The sequence below is a fragment of the Papilio polytes genome, unplaced genomic scaffold (genome assembly GCF_000836215.1).
Source record: "Papilio polytes unplaced genomic scaffold, Ppol_1.0 DF822178.1, whole genome shotgun sequence".
Lineage (NCBI taxonomy): Eukaryota > Metazoa > Arthropoda > Insecta > Lepidoptera > Papilionidae > Papilio > Papilio polytes.
Genome location: NW_013527026.1, coordinates 487,510 through 507,267, shown reverse-complemented (window position 1 = coordinate 507,267; position 19,758 = coordinate 487,510). Strand labels below are relative to the sequence as shown.

Genomic DNA, 19,758 nt, shown 5'->3' with positions numbered 1-19,758 from the left:
TGCCCGAGGTCACCGCGAGATTGCGATACACTTCCAAATAGGATTTGGCTCGATGTGCTGGCGACGGAGTGCAAATAAAATTAACTTTTCTATTACAAATATTAACAAAATTTTACCATACAAGTTACACTTTAAAATTTCCTAATCAAGTAATCGAATAAAATTTATTTACTTAAAAAAAAATTGTTTCTTATTCTTACTAATATCTTAGAACGAAAAGATTTGTATTTTTGTATATGTTGAAATAACTCAAAAACTACTGGGCCGATTTCAAAAAAATTTTCACCATTATAAAGCTACATTATCAGTAAGTAAAATAAGCTATGATTTTTTTTATTACTTTTTAAATTCACTCCGATACATACATATTAAAAGTATAACGGTATATCTTTCCTTTAGATTTTAAAATAAAAACAAAGCTATAAAATACAAGTCGTGGATTTTTTCTACTTTTTATGTATTAAGAATTCATATGTGAAAATAACTTTAAACAAGTAATATAGTTAAACCGTTGATGGACAAAGGGAGAGCAGTAATCGCTCATTTTAATCCTGTAAGCCGATTTTCGCCTTCGTTAATAAACAATTCATTAAGCCTCGCGTTGCTAGTAAATTCCTCATCTTTAATTAGAGATACAAGCCACTTAACAGTACCATATTTACACATAGTAACTGTCTCGATAACCCTTAATTCGATAGTGTCCAATGTGACGAACTGATTAAAAAAAAAACTAATTTACTATTTCTCCTGTGCTTATTAAATATGCAAAAATATGACTGTTAAAAAATAATTTTAACAATCGACAATCGCACAACTGTTGTGCGACAGTTAAGTACAAGGCCTCTTAGAGCAGAGATGACATGTGGACAACTTCATCATGAGTACCTCTACAATAAACCATTATTTTTATAAAATAAGGTGGCAAACGAGCAAGCGGCCACCTGAATCCACCGAAATGGAAAACGACCGCTGCCCATAGACATCCGCAATTGCAGATGTTGCCTACCCTTAATTGACGGAGTCACCGTCAAATACACTTCTCCTTCCCATCCTTTCCTCTCAAGAAAAGGGTGGAAAGAAAAGGGGCTAAAATTCGGCCTCCGGCACTAAACCCATCAGACGAAACGCGGAATTGTTTCCACTTCACGCCTGTTTTCTGTGTGGTCGTTGTTTTACACCGGGCGAGCCGGCCCTACATACACTGCGAGGATGTTAAAGCGGGCTCTACCACAGTTCAATCAATTAGTTATTGCCAAATTATGTTTATATTTATACGTATTGAATACAAGTACATTTTGTGAAATTGAAAGATTTGTATAAGGTTCTGTTCTACATTTTTAATTATTAAAAATACACATAAAAAAGATTTAATACCTCTTTCTTTCGTAAGTTGGTTAAAAAATACTATTGACCTATTTGTCTGCAAGTTTGCACTTAAAACACATAAATGATTCAATTTGATTAGCGCGATCAATGTTGCATGCTCCAGCAATAAATGACTAATGCTTAACTTAGCAAAGAACTGAGTTAATGGCTTGTGTTTAATTATTTATTTTATTACACTTGAATGTAGGCAACAGTTCTTTTTTAAACATTAAAAGGATTGATGTTGAAGACACTTCCTTTATTCTCACAAAGATTAAAGGATATGTTCTACTTAATACATATCTATACTCTGTACTAATATAATAAAGCGTAAACACACACTACTTTGTGGCGTAAGATGTCAGCAATCACAGGATATTTTTGAAAAATTTTTTTTTAATATAAAGCCCTACACTTACGTCACGCTTTAAGCTATATATTTCCACGCCATTTAACTTAGAGGGTTAAAATTTTGGATAAAAACCCTAATGTGGTAAAGAGATAAGTCGCTGCCAACATCAAGGAAGCAAGATTGTCATCATGTCATGTAATTTTGACATTTGCAATTAAATTTGACAAATGTAATCAATAAAACGATTTTCATAATTTCATGCGAATGAAGTCGCACGGCAACAGCTAGTATATAAATGGTCCTAATCATTGATTTTTATATTTTAAATAAGTAATCTTAAGATGTTCATATTGCAGATGCCCACACGAGCTGTACAACGGCGATAAAACGGAACGCGATTATTTTTAGAGTTAACACTAACAACAACGAATGCACGTTCGATTCTCCGACGGTCGGATTATTTACGACGTTACTTGTAGGCCCGGGATTAAAATAGTACAACTGGCTATCGTTAGTCCACCATTGGTATCGCTGATACTTCTGTCAAAATTTATCCCAATTGAATATATTAGATAATAGACTCAACACAACTATTCATAACGCCATACATGTCGCAGAGAATCGCACAGAATGGAGAAACACCCTTCGAGAGAGTGCCAAGGAGAGTGGTCGCGACCCTCAGGAATGAGGAAACGATCCGGAGAGAGAGAGAGAGAGACAGAGAGAGAAAGAGAAAGAGAGAGAGAATATATTAGTCTCTAAAAGGGTAAATGGCTTGCATTTTGTTGTTCGGTGATTTTAAATGTAGAGATGTAACTGCGTGCGATGGAATTAAAAAACAAAAGTAAGTAGCCCATGTATTCTTCCAGATTATCATTTATATCTCTACCAAATTTCATCGTAATCCGTTTAGCCGTTTCCTTTAAAGAAAGGATTGAAAGGAAAAGTGGATATGACGGTGGAGGAGACGCATAGAAAGGGAAATAACCACTTTATGCGCGTCTCCTCCTCCATCAATGAAGGGTAGACAACGCATCTGCAATTGCGGATGTTTATGGGCAGCGGTCGCTTTCCATTTCGGTGGATTCAGGTGACCGCTTGCTCGTTTGCCACCTTAGGACACTTTAGGCTACAATCTCTAACAAACTTTTATCCATCTAGACTTTTGCATTTAGTATTAGTAAGATTGAAGTATCATTTACTTACTAAAGGTTTCTAATTAATATAATGCTATTAAATAAATACAGTACGATTTGATAAGAGTATAAAATCAATATTGAGCAATATCGTTAAACTTTGTGTGCTATCTAGAAGGTAGCTCGCAAGGCTCCAGTAATTAGAACGCGCAATTAGACAGAAATGAAGCACTGATCGGACTCAATAACAATTAGTGCCTCGCCTCTGGCGCTTTCGAAATTATGATTCATAAATACACCGAATGTATCTCAACTAAGGTACTGTTATATCTGATATTTCTGTACTGTGGATATACCAGGGTAGATTTTAATAAAATTATACAATGTGCAATCTTTTGATATCGGCAGTATTATCGCTTAAAACAACTAACAAAATTTGACTAAGCTCTCATCAAGATACTGAAACGTTACTTAACAACAGAAATATCAGCAGATTTTTTTACTCTCACGTGTTCATTATTAAGTTCCTTACTCCAGAAATATAACCAAAAATAGAGTTTAAATAAACATTAAAGTCGTAAAGTCGACTTGAAACATCTGTACAGAACACCCGGATAGCTCACGTAGAGTAGCAACTTTTCGTTCCGCATAGCAACTGTAGGTCAACTTGCTCCGCTGGACTTCCGATGTACACTGTGCCTTATACTTTATAAGGCCGTTACAGCTTCCGCGTTTAGAGCAAGTTCTTAGTACAAATCGTTTGGTAGACTTTTACCGTGATATTGAATGCAGAAACTATTTTCTTTTTAATTTTAGTAAGCGTGTCATTTGATAATTGAATTTAATATAAACCATTAATGACCGGTTTCCCAGCTATTTTTAATTATTGTCATTGGTACCATAAGTTCATGAAATGCGTTTCCAAACTACGTAACTTGAGTATTATTTCCATGAAAATAAAATAAATAGAAACTTCAGCAGTCCAGCATACTTAACATATAAATAAATCTAAATTTTATTCGTAAAGCATATGGTCTTTATAAGTTACCTAGTAATAATATTAGATAAAATATTGCTATGAGAATAATTGTTTACTTAACTAACATTGTATCAATAAATTGGCAAACTGTTTAAGACAATGAAAGAATTGTATCAATTTGTTTTAAATAAATACATCTATACAAATATTGTGACTCAAACTAACTTTTTAAATTATGTAAAACATAAATAAAGGTTTAATAATTCTCACCAAATTAGAGTGTTATTAATCTTAGTTTTAGTCGGTACTAGCTTCCGCCCGCGACTCCGTCCGCGTGAAATAAAATAAAAGTAAGTAGCATATGTGTTCGTCTACATCTATGAATGACACCGAGATCCGATCAGCAGTTTAGTCTACAAACTCTAACAAACATCCATCCAACTTTCGCGTTTATATTAGTGTGATTAATTTATTTTTTGAGAATTATCTACATTAAAGATCTTCTATTTCTAAATAAAAGCATTAGTAATGTTCTTTCATGTTGATTTACCATAAATCTTAAAATTCTTAAACTTGCAGACTTTTATAAAGGCATTTTAATTCAGAAATAAAAGTTGAAAGCGACTGCATCGATAGAAATAGCTGAGGCGTTTGAAATAGTTCACCTGTCTAAATCATTGTCTCATATGTTGAGAATATTTTTATTTGACTTTATTTTATTTTATTTATGCTGGGTTTCTGTATTATATTAAACTAAATTTCAAACGAGTTAAACTCAAGTTATGTAGTTCGGAAACGCATTTCAAGAATTTATCGAATCAAACACTAATGAATAGTTAAACGTGCCTGGGAAACTGGCCATTAATGCTTTAAATATTGTTTTCTGTAGCGATGATCTGCATTTTTTACTATATTCCAAGGTCGAAGAATTTTGTTTTATAATCTGTCGCTAACAGATTAAAAATAATATTAATATTGTTTAGCTTTACTCCATCGTAGTTATCTATGTAAATTATTTTATTATATTGAACACCAAAGTTATTACTTCTGTGACAACAGACAATAATGTAACCGAAACATTAAATAAACTGTCGGTGGAATTGCCAAATATAATTATTAATCGATCGTGTTATGGTTGACCGCGGAATGCATTTTGCGGGCCGCGGATGTTGTACAGTTGAGAACCACTGCCATGGAAAGTACTTTATTATTATTTTAAAATTAATCAATTATTTAACAGTTAATTAATTAATATAAATTGATTAAACACTCTTGAAATTGTTTTTCCTCTTCTTTTCGTAACGACAGAAATATTTTGTAAGGATTTAGGGAGTGAAAACGCAGCATATATAATTTTGTTATTGGATAGCATTTTATCATATTTAGTTATATCTATTAATAAACATTAAAAATAAAAACTTTAAACAAAGTTATAGCATTTTTTTAAATTACTTGGGAACATATAAGAAGACTAAGCTCCGAACTGATTTAAAATGTGACAAAAATTGTTCCATTAATATATTCCAAATGAAATTTAAAAATCTAGATTTATATAAGTTCTATTGAAATTATAAGCATATTTTTATAATTAAAATGGACAAGAATGAATGTTTTGGATGAAATAACGAATAAAGCGATACAAGGCAAACATTTTAGGTTAAATCAAAAAATGAACGAACATGAAACCAGAGCTGATCTCTGCAACGTTTCCAATGCACGTGCTACTGCCGTAATTAAATCTTTATTTAGAATTTATTGCTCAGTTCTTCAAACTTACGGCACAAGTTATTTCTATTTGGATTTATTAATTTAAATAAAGTTTGCGCAACTGACGACCATTAGATGAAAAAATAAAAAGGGTGAAGTAGCAAAAAAACAGTTTCAAAATAATGATATTAAAATAATGTCTATGTTACTTCATACTAATATTATAAATGCGAAACTTTTGATAGATGTTTGTTAGAGTTTGTAGCCTAACATGCTGAACGGACCTCGATTAAATTTGACACAGATGTAGAGGATAATATGGATGAACAAATAGACTTCATACTTTTTTTTTTAATTCCACGCGGATGGATTCACTGACTGAAGCTAGTAACGGCAATTTTACAAGCGATAGAATTGTTAATGTCGATAGAAAATACAAAATATTATTTACATATTGTCGAACTAGTTGGGTATGAAAATAAAGGAAACAATGAAGATGACAAAAATAATGATGATGTTGATGACATTATTATGTTAATTGACTTTTAGAATGTTAAAACTTATTAGAATCAAACATTTATTTACCTTAATGTAAGTTTATTATAAAAAAAAGTACATTACATAAAAATTAGAACCGCAGATGCCAAAACCTCTTAAATTGTATTCGATAGAGAATTTAGTGTCCTCATTTGCATCTAAGCATTGCTTTACATCTCTGGGAATCCACTTACGCACTTTGATGCGTTGAATTTAGGTCGATGTTGTAAAGCTGATATGATTTGAGGCGGAGCAGGTATTTTAATATGCCAGATGGTTCTACAAAACTCTTATAGTTGATTTTCAACGCTATAATAAATTTTATGTAAAATGTTGAAGGTGTCTTCGAGAAAAACCAGAGTTTAAATGATGAAATAGCTATACGAAGTACAACTGAAAAAGGTAATGATGGTGCTAAAAAAACCTAATACCCTTTTTCTTAAATTATCAAGGTTTCTTTCTAAACTAGACTAAACAAGAAAACTTAGAGATAGTTTCAAAGGTATAAGGTAATAAGATTTGCGGCAGTGTAACAAAAACTAGAAACAACGCATGTTAATCGATGATGTCAGATTTTACAAAGAATTCTGTTTACGTATTTGCAAACATGATCTGAATTCTTGACCTAGTTGCTATTATCTTGTGCTAAAGAAGCGATAATAATGTAAATCTAGGCTTAGTATTAAATAATCCTGGATTCGAATCCTAACCGTCTGGTCTTATTCATCTAGATTCGTTTAAAACAGAAATTCTCTATTTTTACTTTCTTTATTTGATAATATTAATTGTAATAAATTGTTTTAAAACATGATTGTAATTCGGCCATCAGAAATAATGTATATGTGTTGATCAAGGTAGAAATCACAAATGCACTAACATGAAAAGATTAGATGTTCAAAAAACTAAAAAAAAATGTTCAAATAATAGTGAAAGGTAAAGGATGTCAAAGATTTAAAAATTTCTCACCAGTTCATCGTAGTAATTCGCGATTTGCGAATAGATGAGTGAATCGTAATCCATTGTCACAAAGCACTATGTAGATGAAGGGCACACACGTGACAATATGACGTCACTTAAAACTCAAAGACGGAAGTGAACGAAAAACGCGGCGAAAGGGCCAACGTGTAATTGTAACTGAGTTTTCCTGAACAGCGTCGATACAAGACGCATTGGCCGAGCAACGTCTGACGTATACGCCGCTTGTAAAGCTAAAATAAGACCAAATTTTAAACACAAATCTTCGGTGCGAGGCAACGCACAGAGCTGCGTTTACCACTACGCTAATTCAAAATGTATTCGATGTTAAATTAAACAGCTCGATTCGTTAGCTTCCTGTTGTGATTCAGCGACTAATTACTGTTAATTATTGCTACGAATACCTATAACGTTCTATACATTGTCAGCATTTTTATTTAGAAATTATTTTTAAGTTTAACGCCTCAACATTAATTCTTGCTTCTCACTGTTTTCCAATTGAGTATGTAAACATTTTAGGAGTCTTCTAGAGTATTCTATATCTTTGTCACACATGTATTTTATTAGTCACACTGTGTAACCACACCACAGTTATTACGGAATTTTAATTCAAAAGGAAGCGAGTTATGCGTGTTCCTAGATTTTGCGTTGCCTAAACTGTTTTACCGTTGTAAATATAACATTGGTTATTTGAAAGTTTGCAGAACGGTGCAATTCGAATGCACAATAATGTTTGACAAATGCAACGTAGGACGGGGGACGTTAGTAAGAGGGCTAGAGACGGCTGGACAAAACGTAGTCTGCCTCAACTACACCGCAACACCGCATTGTTGGAGTTTAGTGTTATAGTATACTGAAATAGTATGACATGATATGCTTAATAAGTAAGTAATCTGTCGACTGTTTTAAGTCATACTAACTAATATTATAAAAAAAGTTTAGATGGATAGATGGACGTATATCGATGAAATTTGTATAGATGTAGGTAGTTTAGAAGAACACATGGGCTACTCACTTTTGTTTCTTTAAGTCGCCGGCGAAAGCTAGTGACACGTGTTAGTAAAATTTTATTAGTATGAATACTCTTCAAAATTAAAAAAAAAAACGATATTTATGCAATTGCATAAGAGAAGTATAAGTTAAAAAAAATAATTAAAAACACTATTTTAACACTATAATTAATTTTTAATTTACTTTTGTTGTATACAAGCATGACTCCGTCCGCATGATATTAAAAATAACAAAAAGCATAGCCTATGTTACTCGCTGATAACGTAGCTTTTTAATAGTGAAAGAATTTTTGAAATCGGTCCAATAGTTTTTGAGTTATTTCAATACATACAAAAATACAAATCTTACTTCTTTACAATATAAGTATAGTAGAATGTTTCATTTATAAGTCACATGGAGAAAAAAGCTAACAAAGTTATAACAAACTTAAAAACAGTTAGCACGGAATAGTGATTCAGGGCACAGCGAGCCAAGATTCGTAGTTTATTTGATTTGCTGCAATCGCATCCTCTAATTCCCATACCAGCGGCGCACGCACGACCTGTTGCTCACGTCTGGATACTTTCCAGTGCTAAGTGAAATATAGTCAAATAAAAGTATTGTTATTATTTAAGTTTTTCAATTTTCACAACTCCGTGCCAAGCGTGCGTGCTAAGTTATTAACGTTTGGTGCTTAACTCCGTATTAGGTCTGCATTCGGAATGTACACGTGTTGAGAATTTCTCTTTATCCACAAATTGCTTTTATTTCCTTGTAACGGTCTGTAATGATTTTCCTTTTAAATTGTTGAGGAAATTTATGAGTGTTGTTAAGATTAAGATGTGTTTTTTTGTTTGAATTAAGTTTTCAATTTTACTCATATAATAAATACGAAAGTTACTCGTAGAATATGTAGCCCAAACTGCTGGACGGAACTCGACGAAATTTTACACAGATGTAGAGGATACACTGGAAGAATACATAGGCTACTTAACTTATAAAACTTACGTGAGATATTATACCAAGTGCCTACATCGGAGTTATCACGTGAGTTTAGTCGTGTTATGATTTATATAGGCTACTTACTTTTTTAATTCCACGCGGACAGAGTCGCGGGCGAAAGCTAGTATACTTACACAATATTGGAATAAATTATGTCTTTTATTTATCAGATATGTAATGTCTATTTGCAAAGAAATTCCCTAGATAGTAGCGCAACATTTTGGTACAATTTACTAATGTTCCTCAACATAATGTTATTCTGTTTCATATTTTGAGCTGTCGCACCTAAGGGAATACTAAAGGGAGTTTGTAATGCGGTTGAATTTTACTTAAAGTAATTGAATCTGAAAATACTTGATATGATAAAGTAAAAATATAGGTCGCCATTACTACGAGTATAAGGTTCTCAAGACGTGTTTATGCTTGTAAAAACGTTTAAACACATTATACAAGTTAGTGTAAATACAAGTCCTAACATGTTTTAATTTAGATAACTTAAATACGGTTTCTAAATTTTGAAACAATAGATAATTCTATGTAGTTTTCATATCCAAACTAATTAAGATTCAAATCCATACTAGAACATTCTAGAATCTATAAACTTGGTTATTACCTTCTCTTTCTTATCAGTATCTTTTCCCACCGACAGTTAACGAAGCGAGCAACAGTAAACCAGTCATAAATCTTCACTCAGTAAATAATTACAGCGATAATGTAATCCGATAGCTATCTTTATCACGGATGACGTCATTGATAGCTGATATTTTACTAGGATTAGCCTGTTTGAATAATTTCATATTACTTTGCCTCTGAAACAAGAGAACTCCAACAGAAGCTATACTGAATCGTAATTTTAATAAGATGACAGTTCCACTTACATACGTCCATAGATAACCAAGTAACAGTTCTTTAAAATTTCATGACCACTGTTGGAAGACCTTTCCCAATACCTTCCGCAAAATGCGGCCCTTCCGAACTGCCTACAAGATATCCAAATGGAGTGGTCAAATGTATTTGGTTACAATTATTAAACTATACAGAGAAATATGATTTCTTTAATATTTCTTTTGATTTGTCGCTACCTATGTGAACGACATAGGTATGTAAGATTTGAAACCACATGTCCTTGAGTATACAGTCTTCGCCTTGAGCCGTTAGACATTAGGTACGTCTCGTTAGCTTGCGGCTTACATCGCCTTCAAGTAAGATATTTGCAGTAATGCTTTGGGTTAGAAATTCACGTCACTTTAACCGCAGCGTAAAAATAAATCTGGCATAAAATAAAAATGCAAAAATATTAAAAAGAAAACATTTTATTTAAAAAATATATGCACAATTTGAATGTGAACAAATTATTTCAATTTCAAAAGAAATTTATACATCAAAATGCTAAATAAATGTAACATTTGAAAAAAAATCTCTACATGTCATGCGCACGTTCTACTTCGAACATGTTATAACCGCGTATTGTCGACGAGAAAATTTTATCTTGACGATTTATTTCACGCTGACTTTATATAGCGAATTCTTTTTAATACAGAAAAAATACGACCCGATGCGTTTACGCCTTCAGATACGAAGCATACCTCATTATTTATAAATGCCGTTATGGGCTCAAAATTTCTTACGCCTGAATTATTTAATCTCCTTTTCCATTAGGGTTTTGCGAAATGACACAATATATATTCAGAGCGTGCACTGGGAATGTACGAAAAGGACTTAATGGAAAGATTAAATTCAAGATCAAAAATTGAAAACACAATGATTTTTATTTGACCAATGATTTACATCATTCCAAAACTAAAATTTCTGAAACAAAAACCACCCTTTTTCTGATAATTATAGGACGGAAAGGGAACGTGGATTTGATGGTGGAGGAGACACATAGGAAGGAGTAATATCATCTTTATGTGCGTCTCCTCCGTCGATTAAGGGTAGGTAACGCATCCGCTATTGCGAATATCTATGGGCAGAGGTCGCTTGCCATTTTGGCGGATTCAGGGTCGCTTGCTAGTTTGACACCTTATGTTATAAAAAAAAAAACTAAAATTAATTTGATCTATACTGAAAAAGATTAACGAATTTTTAATTTCGATAAAATAAAAGGTATTTTTTACAAAATAAAAACATTTCTATGATAAAATAGTTATTATTCTCCATTTAAAATGTATACGTAAAGTATTAAATTATGATGTAATATTTTCCATTAAAAACTTTTCATTTCTAACCTTTCGGGACGGGACGGGCTTCTGAAATTTTAATGCAAAGTAATCTTAACACGTTCCCTTCAGTATCGGGACAAATTAGTCGCACCTGATCCGAGGGTTGGAGCAGTTTTTAGTTATTCAGCCGTCATTTTGTAAAACTAATGCGAAACATGTGGAATATTCTATACGCTTTTTAGTCTACATTATCATTTTAAAAGCTATTAAAGTGTCATGTTGATCGTCGTTAAAATCATACAATACATTTAGGACCTGTAAAAATGTTTAGAAAAAACCCTGCAGAGATTTATTCCTAAAGGACTTAAGATGACGAGAGCCCGCTCTCATAAGGCTCTCTATAACGCCGTTGATGGTCCTGTGTTGTAGGAATTCGAGTTATGAATATCCCCTATATAAAACATTTTTCAACAGGAAAGAGTTACAAATCGCGTTATCAAGAGTTTCTTCCTTTAGAAATTGTTGGGATTAATCGCGTTACAGGCAGTTATTACTTCGTTATATGGGGTACAGAATTCGCGTTATAAGATTGTTCGTTGTAAGAGGGTTTACTAGATTAATTTGTTTAATATAATAAAAAGGAACAGGCTGTGACGTTGTATCTGGCATGTAACGACTCAACTTCGTATGTCACGGGTGGACGAAAAAGACAATGTCATTAGGTTACATGACTAGCACGTAAGACGAATGTGGTAAATAAATAGTTACTAACTGAAGTGTCTTTAAGGCCAACGGCGGGAATATCGAGGTGGTCCACGACCCACGAGGCACATAGACATCCGCAACACCAGAGAAGGTACAGATGCGTTGCCGTCCTTTGTTGATTCTCTAAACATTTTGCGATACTGTATAACACGTAAATGTAATAACATCGTTGGACATGTTTTATCAAAAGAAATAAAAGCATGATATGTTTTTTATCTGTGGTTTTTGTTAACAGAGTTGGTAATGTATCTCGTATGAAGCTAGTTTATGAGGCAGTTTGACGTTACCCTTTCCGCGATAAGCCGAGTGCTGTTTGATAACTTTGGAAGGACAAAGCCCAGTGAGTTTACGATGATACTAACATTATTCCGGAATCGTTTTATGGCTTTAAATAAAATTACTTTCATAAAAACTTCATGACAAAAATATAGTTTTTGTTGTTTTAATATTACTACTTTAATGCGATATTTCGGTAGGCTTTACGTTACCACATATCTTCATAACGGGTAAATGGAACAAGAGAAAATTAGTTTACCTGGAATAGATTGCTACTAAATAATTTTAATCCACGAAAACAAATTCAATTTATGTCATAATTGATTAAAAAAATTATTTAAAAAAGTCACATTTTACTTAGATCATTGGATTCGATATATTTTTGTTATAAAATTGTATAATACAAATATATTAACAAATTTTAAGTAAAATTTTAGACTTACCCCAGGTAATGTCCGTTTTTCGTGTAACGCTGTTTGTGCGCTTGAAGCGCTTTCTGGATTGAAGTATGTGAGGAACGCACATCCTGCAGACAAACAAATTTGAATTAAAATTGTATAGATTATTTAATAAATTCTTGATAACTTTCTAATAAGAGTCCATTATTAAGTTAAAGTAGAGCTAATACAATGCTTAATGATACCACAGAAATCTATTTATCCAAAATTTTTAAATAAAAACAAAGTTATTATTTGTTTATCAAAAAGCTTATAAATACTTATACGTTTTACAATTTACGAAAACAATTTCGTATCTCAATCTTTTGTATAGATTTAACTAAAAAGATAAAAAAGTAAATTCGATCAGAAATTTCCACCTCGGCTTAACTTTACCAGATTCAATTTATATTGCGATCGATACGCGAACGCATCGAATAACATAACCAAAACAAACTAATCCACGGCTAGTCCGCAGACCGCGTGGTCACATCGCAGATTACCAGCATTAACAACTAAACGATTCCACTGATCACGTTTTAAATGACACTAGATTAAGTATATTTAGACCTTTGACTAAACTATCGCATAACGGTTTAGTTTAGCGCGATTTTTAGTTGTGCAACTAAACAGTTGATTTGGCTGCAAAACAATCGACAATCGCACATCAGTGGATATACGCACGCTCTTAGATTCGAAATTTTTTTTAAAGGTCGTAAAAATATGTTTAAACAAATATTTAATTAGAGTTTACTACACTAGTTTTTTGTTGTTTTTTTTTAAATAATATTGAATCCTTTATTTATTATTATTATTTCACTTTCAAAATATATACATTTCATGAGAGCCTTGGCTCCTGCACTAGGTTCCCCTGTGCCGCAGTTCTAAAATTATTTTTTTCAGAAAATCCAACAATGTTTAACAAAATCTTGAGTTGGGTTTCCACGGTGCGTGATTCTGTCAAAGGTACTTCTACATCTGTATTACTCATTGTTATTTTAAGTCCCGTATATTTTCACGTATTCATTAATCAAATCGCATAAATAATTCGACACTAAATGTTGGTACAGAAATAGTTCGCATTAGTCACAGACTAAATCATTTAACATTTACGTATTAATGGTTCATAATAATTACCGCATGACGTGCTCGTTTAATATATTATTTACAATCATACATGAATATGCAAAAAACTTTAACGTTTCGTGAAAAAATTGACTTGAAGGATATTCCAATCTCTTGTTAAGACTGCAACACACATTTAGTTTTAACTGCACAATATCGTACTATTTTTATGGTTCAATTATTAGCTTACTTATAATTAACTTATTTTCAATTATAAATGTATTGGAGGCTTTTAATCTTACTAATCTTATCTTACTAATATTATAAATGCGAAAGTTTAGATGGATGGATGGATGTTTGTTAGAGTTTGTAGCATAAACGGCTGAACGGATTTCGGTGAAATTTGGCACAGATGTAAAAATTTATCTTCTTGGACTATCCTCTAGGATAGTCTGAAAGAACACATAAGCTACTCACTTTTTTTTTAATTCCACACGGATAGAGTCGCGGGCGGAAGCTAGTTTTAGATTTAAAGTTTAAACAAATAAATAGAAACATTTAGTTAAAACCAAACGTGTGTAGCTGGTTAATAAATTTTTAACTTGAAAATTCATAATTAGGTAATTGTTTCTTGTAAATCTATGTTTTCTATATTCTTGATATTACGTTATAATATTAATATTGTCTCAAATACTTAAGACCAAGGTAAAGTAAAGGTAATAAAGTCCCTTATAATCACTCCTTTCCCTTTTTTCATTACATTTTTCCATTTTTCTTTCTCCGCGTAATCGAATATTTACCTTGAGGCGGTTCTGATCTAATCCAAGGTTGTTGAAGCAAAGGATTATGTATTTTGTTTAATATAGAATGTATTTACTGAAAGTTATTATATATTTATAAATATTTGATTTTTTCTATCGAATATTATTTGATGAATAAGCCGATATTCAATGCAGCAGAGGGACTAATTAATTTTATTTCGAGTTTAATAGTAAGAAATTTGACTTATAATTTCGGTTCAAATGCATCATTTTAAAACGTTAAATTTCAGCAATAAAATAAAAGGAAAGTAAATGTATGAAATGCTTCATATTTACGCAATTTTTGAAATTTGAAAATCGTAGTTACTATTATATCTTAAACTGTATATAAATTTAGAGAAATAGTAAAGAAAAATCAATTTAAACGCGCACTAACGATCAATAACAAAATATATGTTTGTGTATACACTTGTATGTAACAGCGAGCCAGAAACAACACAAGCCCGTCCGTATAATGTATGTAAAATGCATTACAAGTTTCGTACTAAATATACGAATACGCGAATTGTTTAATAGAACAATTATTCACGATACGTGCACCAATATCCCGCATATATTTGTTTCCACCGCACTACGAATAACAAACGATCGTTTTAATTTCATTTACTTTACAACGGTAAAACTGGATAGTTTTATACAATGTATGGAAAAATATCTGAAAAGTAAAAAAAACGATTATTTTATAAATGTAGTTGTCAATAATGCAATGATTTTGGTCTATTTATTATTACTAGCTTTCGTCCACGACTCCGTCCGTGTGAAATTAAAAAAAAAGAAGTAAGTAGCCCATGTGTACTTTCAGACTATCCTCTACATCTATGCCAAATTTAATCGAAATCCGTTCATTCTAAAAACTCTAACAAACACCCATCCATCTAAACTTTCGCATTTATAATATTAGTATGATTTTATAACTTTTTTATTTCATTGTTTTAATCTATGTCTAAAAATTACGCTGTCGTATTAATTGAAAATATAATTTGTTATAAAAATATTGTACACCATCTGTTGTTGCGTCGGTTCACTTTGCAAATAAATAAATCATCTTTCCCGCCGTCCGGCCGCCGGTCGCCATCTTGTATCGCTAACGTGTTCATTTCCTCCGCCTATACATTTCCGGTCCATTCGATGCTGCCGGCCAGTATTTTTAAAAGAATTTGACGTAAATGCAAACTGGATTAAAACCATTGTCAACGTCTTTAGTAAGTTTTTTTACGCTAAGACAGGAACATTTCTAATTTCCTCTGTTTACAAGACTCAAAACTATCGCCTTTTAGAGCGTGTGTACCTTTGATTAAAGTATCTTACTGCGGTTTGCGATTGTCGATTGTTTCGCAGCCAATTCAACGGTTTAGTTGGATAACTAAAAATCAAGTAGTGTACCTTCATATAAGCTCATAGGAATCACAGGAAGAACAAATTTAATTAAATCAGAAAAGTCAATATTTACCTGATATTTCGAAAGGATTAAGTACATTTGTGTTACATAAACTAATTGCTAATAGCTTGCTCGCTCGCCAACCGATTCCGAACACAACAAGGAAAAAAGCAAATAGCCAATGTTGTTTTACTCGATATGGAGGCATCCAATCGATTCTAAGTTCGAAGCCAATCCCTGTAATTGCGAGCGTTTCAAATAAGAACAATAGGGGCGAAATTAGCCGGCTGTAGTGGTAAGTTACGCCGCGTGCTCGAATTTGCATCGCCCCCTCCGCGCCGGCCGCGCCTCTACCCCCCCTCAGCCCAGTCGACCACTAATTAGCCGTTAGTCGGCTTTTATTTCCAAGCTGGTGTTATCTAAGCCCTCGTAATCTGCTACCGCGACGCCCACCGACTGCTAGACAACAAAATAAATCTGATATTTTTTAAATTACAGCTTGGTAACTTAAAACTGTTAGGATTTATTGCGTTCACGTGAATACAGAAGTTGCATATAAACCTCAAGTAAGTAGAGTTACCATCAATACTAAACTTGAGTTGTAAAATAAATCTCCGGCAGTATTTACAAGCAATTAATCAAATAAATTAAAAAAAAACCTACAATGCAGAAGCTTCGAGTAGCATGTGGTCAATTTGCAGTTGTTGATATATCATCTTCCTTCGATAATATAAACAATGATATTCCAATTTTAAATCAGCAATTTGTATTTCACTTGTTTTTTAGAGCCCATCTGTATATCTACTAATCGACACGCATACTCAGAGCCTAAATATTAGTAACCGCGTTAAATTACTAGAGATTATAAAATAGATTAAAGGCGATAAACGATTTCTACACAATCTTGTACCATTGTGTGAAAACTTTCAACTAAATAAGATAAAGTGTAGCCGCGAGTTTTTCTCCGTCGCCCAGCTCGAGCCAGACGTCTGCCGGCGCTCGCCATAAATTCACGACTGTTTGTGATTAATTAACGTTGGTGATAACAAAATAACGAGTTTCAGACGTACTGGCTGACTTGAAAGCCGTCTGAGGGGAAACTATTTATCTGAGCATGTTATTGCCGTTATAAATTCAACCTGCAACAAATGACCAGTAACGTGCTCACATCTTTTGCAGCATTTGTAATACCTACAGATGTTTATTTGTACTAATATAATAAAGCGTAAACACACTACTTCGTGGCGTAGGATGTCAGCAATCACAGCATATTCTTTAATAAAAAGCCATACAATAACGGCACGCTTTCGGCTTATTTTCAACCTATCAAACTTAAGGGGTAAATAAATTGGAAAAAACCTTCACGTGGGAAAGGGACCATAAACAACAAGCTCTCAACATTAAGGCAGCAAGGTTATTACGGTGTTATCCACTGTTATTTTGTCATTTGTGCATTTGAATTTTGAGATTTGCAATTAAGACACTAAAGTAAAGTTTTTATCATTTAACGCAAATAAAGCCACGGGATAGTTAATAGTATATACATATGTTTCTATTTATCTTGTTATAACAAAAGTGTATTAACTTAGAACTTATTATGAAAATAGAAAAGAACATTTTGTAGATGACATTGCATTGGTAGCTTTTCGAAGACTCCTACAGATGTCATTTTAATGTTTGTTTAAGCAGTCGTCTGATGTAAATGTGTTAAATAAATCTACTAATGGCTTTCAGTTACCAGTTAACTTTAACTTAGTATTTTGCACGTGAAATTTCATTTGAAGTTACCTTAAACACGATCACATTTGCGCAGTGTTACATAATCCGGCACGTTCGGCTGCTAATGTGTAAAATGCATTACAAGTAGTTGCCACGTCGGAAGTATACACGTGCAGCCGGTAATAATAGACGCTTCTAGAAATACCAAGGCTATATCAAAACATACTAATATTATAAATGCGAAAGTTTAGATAGATGGATGTTTGTTAGAGTTTGTATACGTAGAGGATAGTCTGGAAGAACATAGGCTACTCATTTTTTTTAATTCCACGCGAACGGAGTCGCGGGCGAAAGCTTATAAATTCGTTTTGACTTGTTTTAGTTAGTAATGTTGTATTATGAATTTCTTAGTAGGTGCAATATCAAGGTTATGAGTACAAAATCAATTCACTCCAGATTCTAACCACTTACTTAGAGATGTGGCATCAGGATTTCGTCCTTCATTTAATAAAAATCTAATATCGATCCTTCATCATCTCAGTCTTTTTTTTATAACATAAGGTGACAAACGGGCAAGCAGCCACCTGAATACACCAAAATAGCCAAGCGACCGACACCTTCACAATTTCAGATGCGTTGCCTACCCTTATCCGACGGAGGAGAAGACGCACATAAAGAGGATATTTCCCCTTCGTATGCATGTCCTCCACCATCAAATCCACTTCCCCATCTCATCCTCTCTTTATAAGAAAAGGGTGGTAAAGAAAAAGGGACTTTAATTAGTCTTCAATCCCTTCTTAATAAAAATTATAATCTTTCTAAGTAAGCAAGGTTGAACATAATAATGTGATTAAGTAAGGCTCTAAAGTAATAAATAAAAAGGAACTTATAACCAAATCAAACAAGTGTTTCATTCATATAACATTTCACGCGAATAAATCACTTCAACAGAAAGCCGCTATTTTTGATTATGTTCGTTTCAACGCCTTTCACGTTTTCGTTCAATTCAGTGCTTGAAAGTGGTGCTCATTATAACTGTATCGCGCGATTTTTATTAAAAAAACCTATTGCGTACACTATAAGGTTCATAACTGTGTAGCAGATTTTACATTAATAGTATTGCATTGATTACGAAAAACGTACAAAAATATAATGCTTGAGACTTCAAAACGTTTACTTATTGATTCTTAGTATTATTACTTAGTATTTAAAAATACATTTAAAAAGAAAATTTAACTAGAAATCAACCAAGATGCAACGGTATTCCGGTTTAAATTAAGAAAAAAATTAAAAATTCATATTAAAAATCATGTAATTTAAAGCTCGCGTACATGCTTCCTTTGTAAGGGTCTAATTAAATCGGTGATAGCGCTATTTCTAAAGGCTGAGTTACGTTCCTTTTGATGGCTAAGACATGCTCCGCTGCCTCGATTAAATGTGAATTCAATTTACGCCCTTTGAGTAAGAGGATTGCATGTAAAATTATTTTAACAAAACTTGAACCCGAGAAGGAGTTCAAATAGTCATTTTTTAAAACTATATAAGACTGTACTAACTGTCATATAGAAAATTTTAATTAAACTCCAAAAAACTAGAAGTTTGCTGACTAGTTATCCATACTTCTTTTTTAAAATTGTTATTTAAAATGTGTATATATACAGACTTATCTGTCGATTTATTATATGGTACATTTCATTTCATAACCTATCAGTTCCTTCTTACATTTATTCATAATCTTCTTGTATATAAAACAAGTTAACAATGCCAGCGATAATTTCGTTTTACAAAAAATATATAAATTCCTTAAACCTTTACCCCGTATCGAATTAAAGAATAAATTGAAAAGCGTCCCCGCCCATTGTTTACCATTCCGCAGCGCTGGCCGGCGAGCGACCGTGCCCGCAATGCTAGAATAAGCTTTAGCCAAATAAAATAGTCTGCGGTCGGTGTAATAATATCATCCACAATCTGCGCACTGATCGGACCCCTCGTATATTAAACAGTTTACAGCACTGCAACCAGTGATGTTTCTACTAGCGCCCTGGGCGGGATCCGCCGCCATTTTACTATAACTAAGGGATGATGTAACAGT

The 19,758-nt window shown here is 32.8% G+C and overlaps 2 protein-coding genes across 2 annotated transcripts in view; both read right to left on the bottom strand.

Annotated features, from left to right (window-relative positions):
- Positions 1–12,742, bottom strand: part of LOC106106696 (CUGBP Elav-like family member 4) — a 344,825-nt gene extending 332,083 nt beyond the window's left edge. Inside the window, exon 1 of the mRNA XM_013287323.1 lies at positions 12,690–12,742. The gene's annotated coding sequence lies outside the window, so the exon portion shown is untranslated. The remainder of the gene's footprint in view (positions 1–12,689) is intronic.
- The window catches only part of LOC106106380 (CUGBP Elav-like family member 5), a 48,371-nt gene continuing 40,600 nt past the window's right edge, over positions 11,988–19,758 (bottom strand). Inside the window, exons 2-3 of the mRNA XM_013286957.1 lie at positions 12,690–12,772; positions 11,988–12,110 (exon numbers count right to left, since the gene is read on the bottom strand). Of these exons, the coding sequence (XP_013142411.1) occupies positions 11,988–12,110; positions 12,690–12,772 (206 nt within the window). The remainder of the gene's footprint in view (positions 12,111–12,689; positions 12,773–19,758) is intronic.